The sequence below is a fragment of the Dichotomopilus funicola genome (genome assembly GCF_033296635.1).
Source record: "Dichotomopilus funicola strain CBS 141.50 unplaced genomic scaffold C8A04scaffold_11, whole genome shotgun sequence".
Classification (NCBI taxonomy): domain Eukaryota; kingdom Fungi; phylum Ascomycota; class Sordariomycetes; order Sordariales; family Chaetomiaceae; genus Dichotomopilus; species Dichotomopilus funicola.
Genome location: NW_026944032.1, coordinates 358,630 through 377,262, shown reverse-complemented (window position 1 = coordinate 377,262; position 18,633 = coordinate 358,630). Strand labels below are relative to the sequence as shown.

The window sequence follows — 18,633 nt, the reverse complement described above, 5'->3', positions numbered from 1 at the left end:
GCGGATCAGAAGGGGTTTGTCAAAGGAGAGCTTGCAAAGGCAAGATAAGTGCTGCCAAAAGCAACGATAGAAACAAACTAACGTTGCGGCTTGTTGCGGTGTGCGCACGGCAGGATATTTTGACGATCTCGCTCTCGATGAAGCCATCTCACTTCTCGAGGCACTTAACGTGAGTTACATACCTTACACCGGGTAATGCAGCAACTCGGTACGAATTATTCGTGTTCCCTAACCCCAAAACGCCGCGGCACCAGGACCAAATTCCCAAAAGGGCATTTGGTCATTGAAAATTGACGACGTCCAGGGAGGCCGCCTTCGAACACAGCCCCGAAGTGGCAAATATCTTCCCCATTTCAGGTGTATTGAAGACAGGGGCAAGCCCGCTGGAAAGGGGTCACTTTGGGGATTCAAGGGATTCCAGAAGACGGGCCCACGGGCCGTCACGTGGGCCGCTCTTTCCCCCGGCGCCGATCGAGGGGGTGATTGGCGAACCGCTTGGTGACCCCCTTTTTGCGGGGCAGGCTGTTTCAATGCTGCTTCGTCATCTCAACAAATCCAAGAATCACGACCTCAGGGATGGCAAGGAAGGGAAGATGGCTCGATGGTTCCGAAGTTTGAGAAAGGTGAAAAGAAGGAACGTTGGGAGCCGCCGATTCTAGGCCTTGAGCTTCCACAAATCTCAAATGTGCCTTGCAAGATGGCCATCATGCCCTTTCAAATGGTGATTACGTTTGTCCAAGGCTCATCGTTCAACTTTCACAGCATCGAGGCATATCACGGCATGCCACTCAGAGGGCGTGGACCTCCACAAGGCATAAACACAGACAAGGCCATTTTACTTTAACGATCTGTTTCAAACACCGGAACGTGGTTGTCTATTATTAGCAGCCTCAACCGCAAAAGTAAGACTCTTCTTGAGGGCTTGAATTACCGACCTGAGCACTCAGTCTCATTGCGAAATTACTGTTTCTCATCGACTTCTCAACGACCGCATGCTTTCCCTATGTACATATGTACACAAAATGTTAAGACTACGTTTTGGGAGAGTATCAATTGATTGTGGAGCTGCTAAGAAGCGAGTAGATGATCAATCGTAGTCCAAATCTAGCTTTTAGGGATCGCTCACAGCTCCAGGACAAACTCCAAATCAAGTTCTCTTTTATGTGCGGTATCACACAATGGTTGTCACAGCTATGAGGTGCTTTGTCCGATTCCCGCCGACGCAGCGTGAAGGAATCTTTGTGGAACTTTCTGATCCAATGATAGATAAGAATTGTCTCCATGTCAAATCTGTCAGTCAGCTTTCCTTATAATCCTCCACACCCTAAATGTCACGCTTACTCTTTTTCCCAGAAACAAACGGAGCTCTACTCATGCTCCTAAAACCCCGGTTCTCACAACTGCTCTCAAAAACAAAAAAAAACTACTCCTAAAGAACTCCTCAATACCGAATTAAACCGTCCAAAATACACAACAACCCCTACTTCAACAGTAACACAAAATAACAAGACTCAAAAACATCAACATGGCCCCCACCAAAGCATCCACCTCCCTCCCCCTCCTCTACCGCCTCACCCTCCTCTACATCGAGCCCCTCTTCGCCCTCAACGGCGCGCTCATGACCTTCCGCGACCCCTCGGGCTTCGCCACCTCCATCACGCACAACCCAACCCTCTACACCCCCGCCAACCAGTTCCTGTACACCCAGCTCGGCGGGGCGTGGCTGCTATTCGCGTTCAACGAGGCCGTGCTGCTGCGGCTGGTGGATGACCTGCGGGTATGGAGGTTGTTGTGCTGGGGGATGCTGGTGAGCGATGTGGTGTATCATGTTAGTTCGGTGCAGGCGGTGGGCGGGTGGGAGAGGTTTGTGAGTTGGGGGCTGTGGAATGGGTTTGATTGGGCCGTGTTTGCTTCGGCTGTGGTGCCGATGGTCGTGAGGGTGTGTGTGGTTTTGGGGGTGGGGGTTAAGGAGGGGGGGAAGAGGCGGAGGGAGTAGGTCGTCTCCTATGAGGTCAAGACGAGGGGAGAATGGTTTTGAGGAGAGTTAGTTGTGGAAGCTTTGGGGAATATATTACTCGCCATCATTGCCCGACGTGCTCTTATCCGCCCACGGCATGATATTATATGTAACATTCTGCACGGTACACCCCATCGTCCCATACAACTCACCATAACTCCCATCCAGCACACTCCGCAACCAGCGAAACGCCCTCCCCCGTCCATTAACCAACTCCTCCTCATGCGAGCCCACCCAGTTACGCTGATACAAGATATTCGCCCCAACACCACAAAACCTCTCCACCAACGCATCCACATCCCTCACATCACTCAACTCATCATTCACAGCATTATACACAAACACCGGCATCCCCGGCACCCCATGATACCCCATATACCCATCCACATCATACATCCCCTTCATCACCGGCACATACAAATCCCCCTCTCCACCCACAAAATACCCATAAATATCCTCATACTCAAACGCTCTCACCGCCTGAGCCCCCGTCATCCCCCTCACGCTCAAAAACCTCTCCCTCCCCGTCCCCGGCTTCAACCTCCCCACAATCCATTCATATGCCTCCGGATGCTGCGAAGCCATCCCCAACAACCCCTGCGGTATCAACCCTGCTCCCTTTTTGCGGTTCAAATACCCTGTTACGCTCGTCACGTTGGGCGTTAACCCCCCCAATGCCACGCCCGCTAGGGATTCCCCGAGTTTGGGGGCGTATTGCACGGATAACTCGGCTGCCCACTCCGACGCCAACGCTCCACCACTATACCCCCATAACGCAACCTTCGTTTTCTCCATTCCCCCTAAACCTAACCCCAAACCCTCCCCCACAGCCAAAACAGCCCGTACCCCATCAAGCGTCGCATGTCCCGCCTGCACACCAGCGGAATAACTAGCCAAGGGTCCTTCGTAGTCGGGGACAGCGACTAGCCAGCCGAGGGAAAGGGCGGAGGTGATGTCGCCGTAGGGATCGCCGGTTAGGGAGGAGAGGGCGAGGGCGAAAGAGGGCGAGGCGTTGGGGTTGCAGGTATCGTAGGGGAGTTGGTAGGAGAGGAGGGGGGGGCTGCACCATGGACGTTCTGCCTTTTCGTGGCTTGGGTGGTTGGTTGGGGGGTTATTGGTGAAGGTGTTGTTGTTCGTGGTCTGATTTGTATTTGAAGGATCACGAGCAAGAGGATAGCATAACGCCTGCGACCGCGGCACAAACAGCGTCGTAACAGCCCAAGACGGGTTATACCGACTATCAGTAGAACGGTACAACAAATGATACGCGGCCAATGCGTTGGGGATGAGGGGGACGGGAGCCGCGATGAGTTGGGGTGCGCGGCGGATCTTGAGGACCGTACCGGGTTCTGTGGCGGCCCAGTCGTACGTTGTTGGGGCTCGGTACCAGGGGTCGAGCGTGGGAGGTAGGAGGGAGGCTACGGTGTTGGAGGTCGCGTTGGATTCGGCGAGGAGTTGGGTGATGGGGGGTGGGCCGGGTGTTGGTTCTGCTGTTGTTAGGTTGGAGAGGAGGAGGGCGCTCCCGAGGAGGGTGAGGGAGATGGGAAGGGGTATCATGGTGGTTTTTGTGGTGTAGCCATCGGTGTTGAATAACAGGAACCTAGAGTGTCGGAGCCTCACGCAACTCACAAGACTAGACAAGAATGGTAAGAAAGAAGGGGATAAAAAGGTTGGCAGGGTATTGTGGCTATTTATTACCTCTATGGAGAACATATAAGACTATAATTAATCCCACCCGTAACGGTTGCCGATGACGAACCGCCGGGGCCCAGTTCTAAATTACCCGGCCGCGTTTCCCCAGATTTGCTCTTGTTTGGTTCCATCTTCCGATTCGGCAGCTTTGACGATCGTCGGGACATCAATCTATTCCACGGCATGTGCCTTGGTAGCAACGTGCAATATAAACAGAAGGAAATGCCGTGTGGGGTGTTCACGTGTGTACCGTATATATTTACGAGCGGCTCTGATGTTGAGTTGTCTAGAGGGGTATATGCCAGGACTGTTATTATCCCAATAAAGCAGAAGTGGGAATAAGCGGGAACAGCGGTTCAAGACGGGACATCCAGATGTCACATAATAAAACTTTGCGAAAGGAGATGATTATTCCTTTGGCGTATACCTTGCTGTAACTGGACAACAGTAGCTGAAGGATTACCGATTCAAGGGCCTACTGCTCACAGCACTCGCAATAACCCAACAACATCCAACACACAATTTATTCAGCTACCAAACCCCCATCACTAGAACTTCCCTGCTCCCGTCTCCTCCCACCCAACAGCTCAACAACACCAACCCCTTTTCCCCAACCCTAACCCTCCATCCTCACCATCAAATCCCATCCCCCCTTACTAGGTCAGGTACCTACGTAAAACCTAAAAGTCCAGCGTAGCCCCAGCCCCCGCAGTAGCAGCCTCGGCCCCAGCAGCCCCCACAGCCTCATACTCATACGGCACAGTGCCAAACGAGCCCTCGGGGGCATCGTTGGTCGAGCCACCAAGGTCGACGTCGCGCACCTCAGCGGAGCCGGTGATGTCCGAGTCGAGCGAGGTGATGGCCCGCTTGGCGTCGACAAAGGTGCTGGACTCGACGAGCACGATGGCGCCCATGCGGGTGTTGACGCCGGAGGTGGTTATGGTGGAGTAGTAGTTGCTAGCAAGACAATATGGTTAATTATGGGAAGGGTGGGGAAGGGTTAGGGTTGGACAAAGGGAAAAAGGGAAAAAGGGGGACATACTTGTAGATGTGGCCGGTGCCGAAGCGGATGGAGGGCGTGCGGCTGCTGATGTTGGTCCACTTGTTGTTGGCGTAGGTGACGTGCAGCGTGCCGGTGTCTTCGTCCGCGTTGCTGTCGGAGTGTCCGACGAGCGAGGCCTTCCACTGTTGTGACATGCCCATTAATTACCTCGTAAATGTCTAGAGATGCATTAGAGGCGAACTTACGTGGTCATGGAAGTGGACGTTGGAAACAGTAACCCAGTCGGCGGCGTGGGTGATGTCGATGAGACCGTCGTAGTAGTCCTTGTCAACGCTCAAATCACCGCTGATGTCCAGGTGGTCGAGCCACACGTTGGTGGCCTCCTGCACCGTGATGCAGTCGCCGCCCACCACCTTGCTCAGCACAAGGTTGCGCACAATGACGTTCTTGACGCCCTTGATCGTGAGGTTGATGCCCGTGATGGCTACTCAAGGTTAGTAAGAGAAACGTCGACGGAGTGTAAAACCTAGGGAAGGGAACATACTGGCACCCTTCTTGCCGAGGACGCTGGTGTTGTCGCCAATCCTGACCGAGCCCTCGCCGCTGAGGTTGCCGTCGACGATGATGATCTTCTTCGCGTCGCCCTTGGCTGCCTCGCTGAAGGAGGCGAAGTCGGACACCGTGGTGGTGGTTCCGCCAGAGCCGCCAGAAGTGCTATCTACTGTTAGTGTACCAGGACCATGGAAAGTGAACTCCGGGGAGGTTAACGTACCCGCCGTTGGTCGTGGCATAGCCAATGTCGGCAACGTCATCGGCGGTCGCCCGCTTCTGGATGTTGACGGTGGGCGTCGGCGAGGCCGCGACGACGCTCGCCAGCGCGGCTAGGGTGGCTGTGAAGAGGAACTTCATGGTGTTGATTCGAACTCAGGGTAGTCGATTGTCGTAGTTGACAGCCTGGGTGATGGTGATGCTGTCCAGAACAAAGTCTACAAAGACAGAAGGCTGTCCTCGTTATTTATATCCACCATCTCCCCCTACCAAACCCTTCCCGCCCATAAACTCATCTATCTGACGACATCACGGCCTCGATTCCTCCACCCAAACCGTCGATCACCCCATCGCGGGTTCCTCCGCCAGCGTGTCGTGCCCAGGATTGAGAGTGACGCGCTCGCCAGGTGGGAGGGCCGGATGAAACTCTAAACGAATTTACACGAATGAGAAGATGTCCCTTTGCCAGGGGGACGAAGCGAAGCCTGGGGATGGTGTGAGCTCCAACCCAGGTTTATCGACAAACCTCCGAGGCAAGGCGTCTAGTGTACATCGTAACCCCAGTTTCTCGAAATTGAGGACTGCGTCCCAAAACACCAAAGGGGGTGACCTCTGGATTCCAAGAATACACCCCGTCCTCCGCTACCAGTGGTGGAACTCCAGCCCGAGACGGCCAAGCCGGCACTCAACCCACCCTACCTGCATTTTTGCGGAGCCGGTCAAGGGTACTTCGATGTTCGATCGCAAGCAACATGGCAATGAACATGCTTGGCTGTGGGGTCCAACACCCGAAAAAAAAGCCCGATGTTTGGAGTCCCGGAAGGCCCGCTACCGTAGCTCTGTTTGGATACAACGCCGCGACAAAAAAGAAGGGGGATTCCTTCGCCTTCAGTTGGCCCGAGAGCTGGGGACAACGGCGATCCCTTTTTTACAGTGGTATTGTTTCAATTCTGGCATGGCACCTTGCCAGATGTGCAGATGTCCTTCCTCTCTCCCCCGCGTTTTTGTGCCTGGGATACCAACGGCCAAATAGATCTCCCACCAATCGGCCGCTGCAGCCAAGACCTCGACGACGTTGAGCCTCAACTTTTGGGAATGAGGACTTCAAGATCTGGAATTGGACATTCGGGTCTCGTGAGAAAGACTGTTCGAGGGCTTGGTCGTGATGGAGGAGAAAAACGAATACGTGTGGCCTCTTAATTAATTTTGAGAGATTTCTCTGGTCCTATTCGTGGTAAAAGCTTTCGAGGGCGCTTGTTGTTACACCGGTTACTGTTTTTGGGGACGGCCGTGGGGGAAGTATCGTGGAATTAACACGGAGAAATGGCTCCATCCGTTATTCCTGGGTTAGTCGGGAATGGCGAGATCCAGACCGAAAATATCCCGAGAGATCCATATCCATCAACATCATGACCCCCTGAATATGGCCCGGTGTCTTAGACTGCAAAGGCTTGACTTCCCAAGACCAACGCACACTTTTCCAAGTTTTCATCGAGACCATACGCAAATATGCCGTCAACGTCTCATTTTCTAGCTCTTGTCACAGCCGCAACAGGCGCGCTGGGCCACGCCGTTGTCACGAAACCGCAGCCCCGTGTTGTAAGTCCTTCACATCACACCCCCGTCCAGAACGCAAACAACTCAACCTTGAACCCAAAACTGACATGTCCTCTACCATAGGCCGGCCCGGCGTACACAGAACTCTGCGGGAGTACATACTCAACTTACATGGAAAAAGGTGAGCCGAGCCCATCCTCCCTCCACCCCCCTCACACTAACAACACAACACCCATCACACCTTCGTCCATCCCTTACACAGGAACCATTATGATGAGAGCACCATACCTAACTAACCCAACCCCAGACCCAGCCGGCCCCATCGAAAACGGCGTCGCCCAAGCCGGCTCCAGCCTAGGCTGCAACGCCTACCTCTGCCGCGGCTACCAGTACGAAGACAACGAAGCCGCAGCCTACAAGGTCGGTGATGTGGTTGTTTTTCACGTTGACTTGATTGCGGGACATCATCCCGGTTTTGCGGTGAGTAAACGTCACTCCATCTTTTTTATTTTTGGAAGAAAAAGAAATGAAAAGGAAGGGGGATATGGGTGCTGATGATGGGTTTGTTTAGAACGTCTCCGTAATTGACCTCGCGACCAACACCATCCTTGGCGATCCGCTCAAGGTATGGGATGACTGGCCGAATGCTACGGCTACCACGCCCCGGTCTGATAGTTAGTTCATCCCGTCCTCCCCTATCAAGCCTGAATGAACCCCAAATCAGTCCCCTTTAAAAAAGGAAATGCTGACAACTGTCTAGTCGACTTCAACGTGACCATCCCGGAAAGCCTCACCTCAGCCTGTGATGTCGGCGGGAAGTGTGCCATACAATGGTACTGGTATGCTGGGGGTAATAAGCAGACTTATGAGAGCTGTGTTGACTTTTATGTTCCGGCGTGATGGGAGGGGCATAATTAGTAAGCATAGTAGATAGTGGGAGTTAGAAGGTCGACTGACTCTAACGTGGTGTATGACAACCAACTCTCCGTGCTCTCAAGATATGAAAAGGAAACAAAAAAAAGGACGAAAAAGAGAAAACCACAAAAAGCTCTCCGCCCACTTCCTCCGAGGTTGTAGGACTGCTGAGAAAACCCGAAAGTTTTTCTTAGGTGCCCCGTCCAGGATGAGTCGAACGCATGAAGCGGAGAAGCGGGCACGCTCGGGCACCCCCCCCCCAAATGCGCCATCCGCGGTCCGGGCAGGCATTTGCCGGATAGGGGGGCTGTTGTCAACTGGTAGCGGGAGGGAAGGAACTGGGTATGAGGCAGAGAGGATGGTTTTTATGTGTTCGTTGTTGGATTACTGTAGTGCCACACATTGTATCGAGGAGTAAAGAATTGTTTTCCATCTGACATTCGATGAAGGTTACAAGAAATAGGACGACTTGTGTCAGCAGCATATAGCGGCCCATGGGTATTGCGTGATGAGGTAGTGCAACTCGTGATAGGAGGTTGATTAAGATGGAAAAATATCATTGGCTAAGCTTTAAATCCAGAAATAACAATACATGCCGAGGTATCAACAACATAACGACAAATCCAAAGACCCTCCACATTTAAAAACAGCGGACCACCCTTCACCGTCGTCCAAGACGTATCCAGCACGACGGCAACTTGGGGTATCCATTATAGTTGTCGATAAACATCTATATACAAGAAGTGAACCTCATCGGGATGCCGCCTTTGCTTTGTCTCTCTCTTAATAATAATTACCAATAGAAATACGGGTAATTACCACTTGCCTTGATAAGCTATTCGAGTCCGCGCGCAGATTAACAGTCCCGTTGCAATATTTCCTGGCTTTTCTTTTCGTGATCCAAGAAAGCGACAAAGTAAATAAAACAACGAAAACAAAGGAACAAGAAACGCAGAAACAAAAAAATCAAGAAATGCAAAATGCATGCAAGCTTTCAAATAATCCCTCAACCCCAGGCTAGATAACCGACACTGTTTACCCCCCGCCAACATGATTTGGTATCCAGGTATATCCCACGTTGCTTCCAAGGGTTCGACCGGACCGATCGACATTTCAATCCCTCTTTACAGGAGAGCAGCCAGCAACCCGGCGATGATGGCAACGCCCTCAACGCCGAAGACAACGCGGCCAGCACCGGCGGTGACCGGGCCCGAGGTGGTCGGGGCGGGCGACTGAGTGCTGCTGTAACCAGTGGTCAGAGTCGGGGGAGGGTTGGTGGGCGGGTTGGAAGGAGTCTCGGACGGGGTCTGCGAGGGAGTCTCCGAGGGGGTCTCAGAGGGGGTTTCCGAGGGAGTCTCGGAAGGAGTCTCGGAAGGCGTCTCGGAAGGCGTCTGGGTGCCCTTGTTGGTGGAGGGGGCAGTGGTCACAGTGGTGAGGGTGGTCTCCGGGGGAACCTCAGTGGTCGAGGTGGTTTCCGGAGGGACCTCGGTCGAGCTGGTCTCCGGGGGCACATCGGTGGTGCACTCATCGTCATCACCAGTGGTGGTGGTAGTGGCGGGAGGCTCGGTCGTGGTAGTGGTTTCGGGGACGTCGGTGGTGCATTCGTCATCAGTGGTAGTGGTGGTAGTCTCCGGAACGTCGGTGGTGCACTCGTCGTCGGTGGTCGTGGTAGTGACCGGGGGCTCCGTGGTGGTGGTGGTCTCGGGAACGTCCGTGGTGCACTCATCATCATCGCTAGTGGTAGTCGTGGCAGGCGGCTCAGACGTGGTGGTCGTCTCGGGGACATCAGTAGTGCACTCGTCATCATCACTAGTCGTGGTGGTCGCCGCGGTCGTGGTAGTAGTCTCGGGCACATCGGTGGTGCACTCGTCATCACTAGTGGTAGTGGTAGTGGCCGGGACCTCAGTCGTCGTGGTTTCCGGGACGTCTGTTGTGCACTCGTCATCGTCGCTGGTGGTGCTAGTGGCGGTGGTAGTGCTGGTGCTTGTGCTGGTGACAGTGCTGGTGGTAGTCGTCGCGGTAGCCGTGGCGGTATACGTGATGCACGAGCAAGCCGAGCTCACCGCAGCCACATTGCCATCGCAGTTGCCGAAGTCTGTGGGGATGGCCGCGGCCGCGGTGGTGGTGCCGGCCAGGAACTCAGGGCACCACGAGACCGCCTCAGCCGCGAAGCGCTCATCGATGAGGTTGCGGTAGCAGTTGTCCGACTCCTAGTTTGGTAGTTAGTAAACAATATCCGTAGTCTTCATATCTTGTTATGATATCCTTACGCAGTTGGGGTACTCATGGGCATTGGCTAGGCCAAGGGCAAGGGCGCCCAGAGACAAGACGGCGGTACGCATAATGGCGGTTTAAAGGGGGGCTAACGAGCGTGAGGGTGAAGAAAAAAAGAAACGAGTGACGACGATGCCCCAGCGGGGATTAAGTGTATAAAAATATGTACACCGTTAGGTCGTATTGGAATGGAAGGAAGAGCGAGGCGGGGGAGGGAGGAAACGGGCGTCCGAGGCCGTCCTTCAGTCTTTATTTCCAGTATTCCACCGCCTTGGGAACGTTGCTTGTCGATGGGATGGGGCATGGGACATGGGATGGGACATGGGCGGCCTGCCTCGCATGGGGGATACCTGAACCCCGGTCGACCGCGACTCACGATCCTGGTGAGCCACGCCATGCCAAATCGGTGGGAATACGAGATGCGACCTGTGGCGCCCTTTTGCGCGCGTCGGAGTCCACGGGGCTGGCTCGCAGGCCGCGGACTCGCTGGGGCCCAATGGTGCCAAGACACCATGGATCAAGCGAGTTGCGGCTCCCCAAAAGAGCTTGGGACTCCCTTGTCGGCGATGGCGGCCAGCCACCGCCGGCCCAGGCCGTTGGCAACGGGTGCTCACTTGCCCATCGAGGCAGTTGAGGCGGTTGAGCCGATGTTCGTCTGCCAATGGAAGCGCATGGGAGACGGGCGAGCATTCGCTTTCGCATGCTCGGGGTACGGATAACTACAAAGGTCAACTCATGGAAGACCTCCCACTACACTACACGGCGCGGGCCAGGACATTCCTCTGACGCTGCGAGGTAGCATCAGGCGGAACGCAACCAAATCGACGCTCGAGCGGGACGAGAGAAAAATAACAAGCAGAGGCTCCATGGTTCTCCACGGAGTCAGCGAGACGTGCGCCACGCACAGCTGCACGACAACAACAAGCCGTTTGATCCGGGCGAGAGTGGCCAAACCCAACCCAACCAACCTGCATGCAGCGGCCGACGACGCAGAAAAACGATGGTGCGGGGACCAAGACGCACGAAGGATTGGCGACGGTGGAGTGTGGAAGTGGGAGCCGACCAAACTTCTTTTTTCCCCAGCGGTGTCGTTGAATCATGACAACAAACCGAAGGGATGAAAATTCAAGACAAGAACGGAAAAGAACCCGGGTGAGTGGATGGCCCTCGTGTTCCGTTGGCTCTCACGGCCGTGAGTCCGCTGGTCGCTGGGTCGTCCCTTCCAGCCGTCCAGTGCCAAGCGCAATGTTTTCGAACAACTCTCTCATGGTTCTGCCCAGATGAGGAAGGCGTCCCCCAGCAGCACCAATCGCGAGGCGGCGGAGACCACATGCAGCTAACCAAGGCATGGTGGGGAACCGCCCGTGTCCCATTGGATGAACCGCTTGTTCGCCGTTGTTGACACCCCTGTCGCTCCCTTCTGTTTTTCACCTCTGGGACCTAAAAATGACGGCAAACCGGGAAACCGCCACCGAACACGATGCTGTCAGGCTTTTATTGAAAAAGTGTGGCACGACACGAGAGGGCGGCTGAGAACCGATTACCCGATCACAACTAACTTTGCTCGGGTTTGGCGACCTGGATGACCACCAGTCTGCGTCATCGACGAGAGAGAAGCGAGCACCTCTCCTTCGTCGTCCCATTTCACGATGCCCAATGCCGGGCAATACCCCGGGCTCTGATCCGAATTGAATCCGAATGGACTCGTTGATGCGGGGCTTCGGCACATGGGTGGATGCCGGGCACCGCCGTGACCAGGCGCCCCGGTTTGGAATCCCAATTGCCATTCTCCCTTGCTCGGGCCATCTGAGGTGTGGAAATTGCGCAGCGCGCACCCTTTCGAGGAGCACGATCGCTTTCCCCATTCTCCAAACAAAACAAAACTCCCCAGGGACCGCACGGCCTCGGAAGCACGACATGTTGTGATGGAAGGTCGATCCAAATGTGCTGAACCGTGTTGAATTGTGGTTCCTGCAGAGAATCAGCACGGTTTGGTCACCCTGGGCCCTTGGCATCAGCAGGCCACAACACTGTCGGCAAACATCAACCGGCAGACAGCTCAACCCCAGGCCTCTGGTTCAAGGGTTGTCCATCGCGGCGGACTCGATTGCGATTCAGCTGGGGAAGATAAATATCTCCGAGCGTGCTGCTAAACATGCTGCGATGGAATCGTGTTAGTGTAGACTACTTGTGTACACTAGTGTAGACCAACTACAATTACACTAATTAACTACATGGGTTTATATCCGTTGTCTGATGCCAATCAAAGACCTCTCAGGAGCTCAACCCCAGAAATCAGTTGATCGCCAGGTCAGCGACGTCTAGACGCCCACCTTGGCGACGGCCCACCGCAGCTGCAAACAGGAGAAAAATCTCCGAGTTACACGGCCGAAATTTACCCTCTCCTTTCGTCGCGAATTTCGCACAAGATCGCCGCTAGACCGCAGGCGAGCTGCTTCCATGTTCAGGAGAACAAACAAACAATGTTCCACCCTTACCGTGCCAACCTTGCCTGTTCCCAAAGCAGAGCTGCCCTGGTATCCGTATTTCGCATGGGTATCTCAAAATATATTCCTCCCGCTCGGACGAGACGTTGGCTGACTGTGTTCAGTGTTGTTTTCGCGAGCCCCTCCACTTCCCCTATCAGCCAGCCTTAGCACTACTCGCACAGAATTGATAAATTGGTCTGTCTTACCCCAACTTCCCCAACCGTCTGTCTGCGCTGAACAAAAACCGATAGTCTCTCCTTCTCAATTACACCAGTCCCAAAACCAGAAGCGACAAGACGAGAATAACGTTAGTTACACTAGTTATGGGTTTATTCCAGCACAACCGGCACCCATGCTTAACGTCCACTAGTGCCGAAGAAACAACAACAATGCAGTTATGCAAACAACCCCCCTGATGCACGGCTCCTCATGAAATTGCCCTTCCAGGGTGCGATTCCCCGCGTAATCAAACATTCCCGTTTTATCGTCGGCTATGCGAGCGAGTCAGCCAGCCCCCTGGACACTCCAGAAGCCTTGCGCGGTCCGCCTGGGCCCTGGGCGCCCTGGGCCCAGGGGTGAATGGAAGAGAGCCGAAAGGGGCGTAAAGCCGCGGAAGCGTGCGCGGCCATGGGGATCGTCGCCAGGGGTCAGAACCTTAAAAGCTCAACCCAGGCCAGCCAGCACCAGGAACTGGCAAAAGATCGACATCGGATCCCTCCCCTTTTCTCTGGACCCCTCGGCACCCGAAGCAAGACTCCACCATCTTGCGGCTAACGTGAACGGCTAACGTGAATGTTCGGCAAAAACTTCTTTCATGTTATCGCAGCGGACTCTCGCGGAAAAGAAGGCTTCTTTTGGAAGCTAGGTAAGGATCTCGCTTCTGGACTCTGGAGTTCGCAGTGGAGACCTTAAAGCGATAAGATGATCAGCGATAGCCAACCTGTTAGCACATGTACTAACGTTAAGGGCGAGTGTTAGAAAAGGAGAAGTCGCAGATCTGGAGACATCTGATGATGCAATCTGTGTGGTATTCTATGTCCAAGACTCCTATCCCTCTATCCGTTGCTTTGCGTTTCTTTTTTGTGTTTCCAAAAAACAAAAAATGCGCAAGGAAACACCAACCAACCCCAACGCCCGGAATCAACAACCGCTCCTTTTTGCTGTCTACCGCAATACTCCCGTTAGTTAGCATCATCCGCAAGTGCAACAAACATGAAATGACACAAAACGTAAAATCAACAACGCTTTAATGAATTAAGCCAGCCCCTGATCCAAAGTGACAAAAACAAATCGCTTATTTTTGGGCAGAGGGAAAAAAAAACTCCGAAAAATGATAACCCCGTGAACCTCCCCCAGTCGCTCCTTTCCCCCTTTCCCAATAAACTCCTTTTTCCCAACGGCCGAGAGTCTAGACTCTCACGGGTCTCACACATCCCCAGGCCATTCCCGATTAATGATGCCATCGTCGCCGATCAGCTCTCCTCACCCCCGGCGATCTCATTCCCGTCCCCGTCCCCGTCCCCGACCCCGGCCGCCTCAACCTCAACGAGTCTCTTCCCCCTGGGCCCAGCCCTCACCACGCGCCCCTGATCCAAGACCACCTCGAAATCCGAGTCCTGCACCGCCTCCGCCTTGTGCGCAATCGTAATTACCGTGCTATATCGCAGTTCCTCGCGTAGCAGCCGCTGGATATACGCGGCGGTCTCCGCGTCAATCGACGCGGTCGCCTCGTCCATGATCACGACGGGGCTGCGACGCAGGATCGCGCGTCCGAGTCCGACCAGTTGTCGCTGGCCTTGTGATAGGTTCTTGCCCCCTCCGTCGACACAGCTGTCGAGCGTGAAGCCGGAGGTGCTGTTACCACTTCCTGTGTTGCCGTTTAGCACACGCTCTAATACGTCGGCGAGCTCGCGTTCGTCGCGCGACCCGAGCGGGTCGAGGTTGTCGCGCAGCGTGCCGGGGAAGAGAACCGGGTCTTGTGGGACAAAGGTGATGTTGCGACGGAGGGCGTGCTTGTCGACCGTGGAGAGGTCAACTCCGCCAATTCGAATGCTCCCCTGGGCGCTGCCGTCGACATCTTCTGGGTGCAGCGTGCCAAGCAGAGTAAGGGCGAGTGTGCTCTTGCCAGACCCTGTGCGGCCCGTCACGGCCACATTGGCGCCCCCTGGGATCGTGAAGCTAAGGTTCTTCAGGACCGGCTCAAAGGTCGGTGCATACCGTATTGTCGCGTTATCGAAGACGATGTCATCACCATAATGAGGCCATGAAGCAGGCGGGCGAACAGTGCCTTCGGGTTCCTGATCAAGATCGAGCAGCTCAACTACACGCTCCACGCTAACAAACTGCATTTGCATCTCGCCGTAGCGACGGCAAAGATTGTGCGTCGACGAGACAAAGTTGGAGGCGGACGCGAGCACAAACCCCACGGTACCACTCGAAAGACCCGAAAGAATGGCGGTAATCGTCAAGACAAACGTGCTGATAGCCGAAAGCAAGTCAAACCGGAATTGCAACCAGTTCTGCAGGCACCAGTACATGTGGTCCATGTTCTGGAAAGCATCGGTGCTCTTGATAACACGGTTCTGGAAATGCGGCTCCGAGCGGAAGGCACGTACTGTAGTCAAGCCTTCGATGAGGGTACCAAAGTTGGAGAACAGCGGCGAGAGCGACACGGTCTCAAGACGGCGCAACGATTGTGATGTGGGCAAAAAGCGGTTGAAGATGGCAATGAAAAGCCCCGTCATGACCAGGCTGATGACCAGGAACGATGGCGTGGTCGAGCCAATGACAAAGATGGACGACAACCAGCCCAGCGAGTAGAAGGTGACGGACATCAGCTGGCTCGCGATCTGACCATCAACGGTTCCCATATCCGATGTCAGCCTATTCATGAGGCGTCCGACGGGAGTGACGTCGTAGAACCGGAAGGTGGCGTTGGTGACTCGGTGCATGGCCCTCTCGAAGAGGTTCTTGCCGGCCTTGTAGATGATGACGACAAGTGCCGCGTCGGAAAAGGTCTGGGTGATGACCTGGAGCATAGAGAGGATAAGGAATCCGATGAGCCAGGGGCTCACGTTCTCGCTTGGCGAAGGGAGATACTGCCCGAGATCCGGCCAAGTGCCGTTTGAAGGTGCATCCCCGTATGCACCGAAAGCATTCTGAGAGCTGCTGAGGACATTTTGCCGGTCCTCCACGCCCCCGATCAAGCCGCTGAGATAAACGCTGTTGACGCCTACCGGCTTCTTTTGGTACCGCTCGCCCCATTCCTTGAGAAACCAGAAATACCCAACCCTGATGATGCGGTAGAGAGTAAAGAAGCCAATCATGGTAGCCCACCAGCCGAGCCTGCCAGCCTTGACATACTGCCAATAGACCGAGGCCATAACTCCTCCGTGAACGCGGTGTTCGTCTTCGATAAAGTTGTCGGGCGTTGCCTCGTCTTCGGTAGTCGTGGTACCCTCTTCGGCTGGAGCGGCAGCGCTGGCAATTTTGGCAAGATGCTCGAGTTCCTCCTCGTTGTTCTCTAGCTCTTTCTTGTCAAAGCTCTCCACCCGACCTCCCTTCATGACCTCAATCACTTGATAAGCATATGGGGTGACAATGTCCACGCGATGTGTGACGAAGATAACCAAGCGGCCAGCCGTGAGTGACGAGTTCTTGGACCCGAATAAGTTCTCCAAGATTGCGGTTGCTGTGTGGTGATCCAAAGCGGCAATGGGGTCGTCGAGGATGAGGATGCGGGCTTGGCTGTAGACGGCCCTCGCAAGAGCCACGCGGGCTTTCTGGCCACCTGAGAGACCGACTCCATTTTCGCCAATGAGGGTGAGGTCCTTGCACTTGAACATGTTGAGATCGTCCCGGAGGCAGCAGGCATCGATGACCTGTTCGAAGCGGCCCTTGTCGTAGAAGGACGAGAAGAGGATATTTTGGCGGATGCTCATGCTCTCCAGCCACGGCCCCTGGGAGCAGTAACCGATCATCTCCTGTGGGACAATCCGCTCGCCGCTAAGCTGGTCCAACTCTCCCAGAATGGCTTGGAGCAATGCCGTCTTCCCGATGCCGACCTTGCCACACACTAGCGTCAATCCGGGTCGGCATTCGATGGAAACATTCCTAAGGACCTTCTTAAGGACGCCAGGCCATGAAAACGACGCATCTTGCAAGATGATCTCCAACTCTCCTGGCGGGCGCACTTCACCCACCTCCAAAGGACCACTGCTTGCGTCCATCAGGTCGACATCCATCTCCTCCTTCTCCGGCTCCAGCATGAACTCCTCCACCCGCCCCATTGCTACGCTCGCGTTCAAGTAAATCATCACCAGTCCCGGGAGATCCTTCAAGCTCGTCTGCAGCATCCCAAACAGATCGAGCGCCGGGAAAGCCACGTCAACAGTCAGCTCTTTCCCACTCAACACCGTGTATGCCCAGAACCCAGCGACGGGGAAGAGGTACGCAGAAAGCGTGTTGACGACTTCTATGGCCTTGGTAACGACGTTGCTTTGGATCCGGGCATGCAACTCCTCCTGACGGCTTTGCATGATCGATTCCAACCAGGAATCGTGCCAGTCGTAATAGCGTAGGTGGCGGATGGCGTCGACAAACTGGGTGGTCCGCTGTAGCTTAGTATCCGTGACCTTGCGACGTGCCCGCTCGATGCGTAGTGCCAGTCGTGTTAGGCCGAAGTTGACCAGCATGCCAGCAATCAAGATGAGAATACCGAACAAAGACGAGCGACCAAGAATTCGCCAGAGAAGAACAAGCGAAAGGATGAAGTTGAGCGGCTTGGTCGTCAGACTCGGTGCGTCCCAGAAACGCTGGGAGATTTCGTAAGTGTCGCTTCGGAAGAGGCTGAACACTTTCCCAGTAGAGGCTGGGACGAAGGCCGGGGGAACTTCTGCGCGGGGTGCCGAGCGTGGGTTGAATCGCCGAACGAGCGACTTGAGCCTCTGAAGCTTGGACGGCTCAGAAATGGTGGAAACCGCGTCTCCATCTGTCTCATTCCCATCATGGCTGCTGAACTCGTCGTCAGTAAGAGTTGTTGCGGTAGAGATGCCCGGGGTAGGCGACGGAGGTCCCTGTTGTTGCTCGGTTTGCCCAGCTGGTGCGTCCTCGCCGCTCGGGATGGTAAATGCCTTCCTCCTCAGCGTCTTCTCGTGAATCATGGTAATGAGCTCGCCTCTGGTCCGTTCGTAATTGCGGCGGCAGTAGAAAATACTGAAGACGCCCGACTGGGTTTTGATCAGTCTCATAAGTAGCGTAATCCCGGCATAAACAGTAGCGGTCCGAACGTTTGGCTCCTCCGCAGTCAGCGCAGAAAGGAGTTGCTTGAGCAGAATGGGCTCCGATAGCTCGAGACAGGTCTCTAGAATGCCGAGACATGTAGTGATGATGAGATCGACGCCATTGGCCTTCAACAGCCTGCCGAGGACGGTACCGGGGACTTCTCGGAAGAGGAGATGGAGTCTGGTGTGCTGATATTGATACGGAAGCAACCAAACGTCGCGGACCTCGAGTTGTCGCTGGTAGCCAATCTTGATGAGAGGCCCGAGCCATGACGTTGACATCCATTGCCAGATTGTAACGATATCCTCTGGGCTTCGGACTGCGGCATTGGGTTCGCTGAATGGCTCGCTGATTCCGCTGCTGTCCAACAAAGGGTCCCTGAGAGGCATGTTGATCATCACGAGGATGGATGCGGAAGGCGGAAGGACCCCAGCAATCCAGGCGTAAATTTGAGGCCAACCAGGAGCGAACATATGAGGCATAAGCGCAAGTATAGCAGCCATGACCACTAAGACGATGCTGTTGATGATAAACGTAGGTCCAGGGGCAGTCCTTGGCCGTTCAATGAGCAGAACGAAACCGGAAATAATCTATCCTGGTATGTTAGCGAGCGTCGAATTGATGGCATGATTATG

General features: G+C 54.7%; 6 protein-coding genes across 6 annotated transcripts; 2 read left to right on the top strand and 4 right to left on the bottom strand.

The window, feature by feature from the left end:
• Positions 1-1,525: 1,525 nt before the first annotated feature.
• Positions 1,526-1,996, top strand: C8A04DRAFT_26214 (uncharacterized protein; the record flags this gene model as incomplete). The annotated part of the gene is made up of 1 exon (XM_062779849.1): positions 1,526-1,996. One exon carries the CDS (start codon positions 1,526-1,528, stop codon positions 1,994-1,996), a length of 471 nt encoding a protein of 156 aa, XP_062639423.1.
• Positions 1,997-2,071: 75 nt separating this feature from the next.
• C8A04DRAFT_35323 (secretory lipase-domain-containing protein) lies at positions 2,072-3,574 on the bottom strand (the record flags this gene model as incomplete). Its single annotated transcript, XM_062783130.1, has 2 exons — positions 2,072-3,077; positions 3,201-3,574. 2 exons carry the CDS (start codon positions 3,572-3,574, stop codon positions 2,072-2,074), a joined length of 1,380 nt encoding a protein of 459 aa, XP_062639422.1.
• An 815-nt stretch (positions 3,575-4,389) lies between these two features.
• On the bottom strand, positions 4,390-5,621 carry C8A04DRAFT_26212 (polysaccharide lyase; the record flags this gene model as incomplete). Its single annotated transcript, XM_062779848.1, has 5 exons — positions 4,390-4,666; positions 4,752-4,894; positions 4,958-5,196; positions 5,257-5,426; positions 5,485-5,621. 5 exons carry the CDS (start codon positions 5,619-5,621, stop codon positions 4,390-4,392), a joined length of 966 nt encoding a protein of 321 aa, XP_062639421.1.
• Positions 5,622-6,989: 1,368 nt separating this feature from the next.
• C8A04DRAFT_35321 (uncharacterized protein) lies at positions 6,990-7,937 on the top strand (the record flags this gene model as incomplete). The annotated part of the gene is made up of 5 exons (XM_062783129.1): positions 6,990-7,079; positions 7,161-7,218; positions 7,345-7,517; positions 7,609-7,711; positions 7,798-7,937. The coding sequence occupies 5 exons, from the start codon at positions 6,990-6,992 to the stop codon at positions 7,935-7,937; spliced, it is 564 nt and encodes a 187-aa protein (XP_062639420.1).
• A 1,139-nt stretch (positions 7,938-9,076) lies between these two features.
• On the bottom strand, positions 9,077-10,294 carry C8A04DRAFT_26210 (uncharacterized protein; the record flags this gene model as incomplete). The annotated part of the gene is made up of 2 exons (XM_062779847.1): positions 9,077-10,162; positions 10,223-10,294. 2 exons carry the CDS (start codon positions 10,292-10,294, stop codon positions 9,077-9,079), a joined length of 1,158 nt encoding a protein of 385 aa, XP_062639419.1.
• Positions 10,295-12,720: 2,426 nt separating this feature from the next.
• On the bottom strand, positions 12,721-18,501 carry C8A04DRAFT_35320 (P-loop containing nucleoside triphosphate hydrolase protein; the record flags this gene model as incomplete). The annotated part of the gene is made up of 3 exons (XM_062783128.1): positions 12,721-12,738; positions 14,257-15,297; positions 15,331-18,501. 3 exons carry the CDS (start codon positions 18,499-18,501, stop codon positions 12,721-12,723), a joined length of 4,230 nt encoding a protein of 1,409 aa, XP_062639418.1.
• Positions 18,502-18,633: the final 132 nt, after the last annotated feature.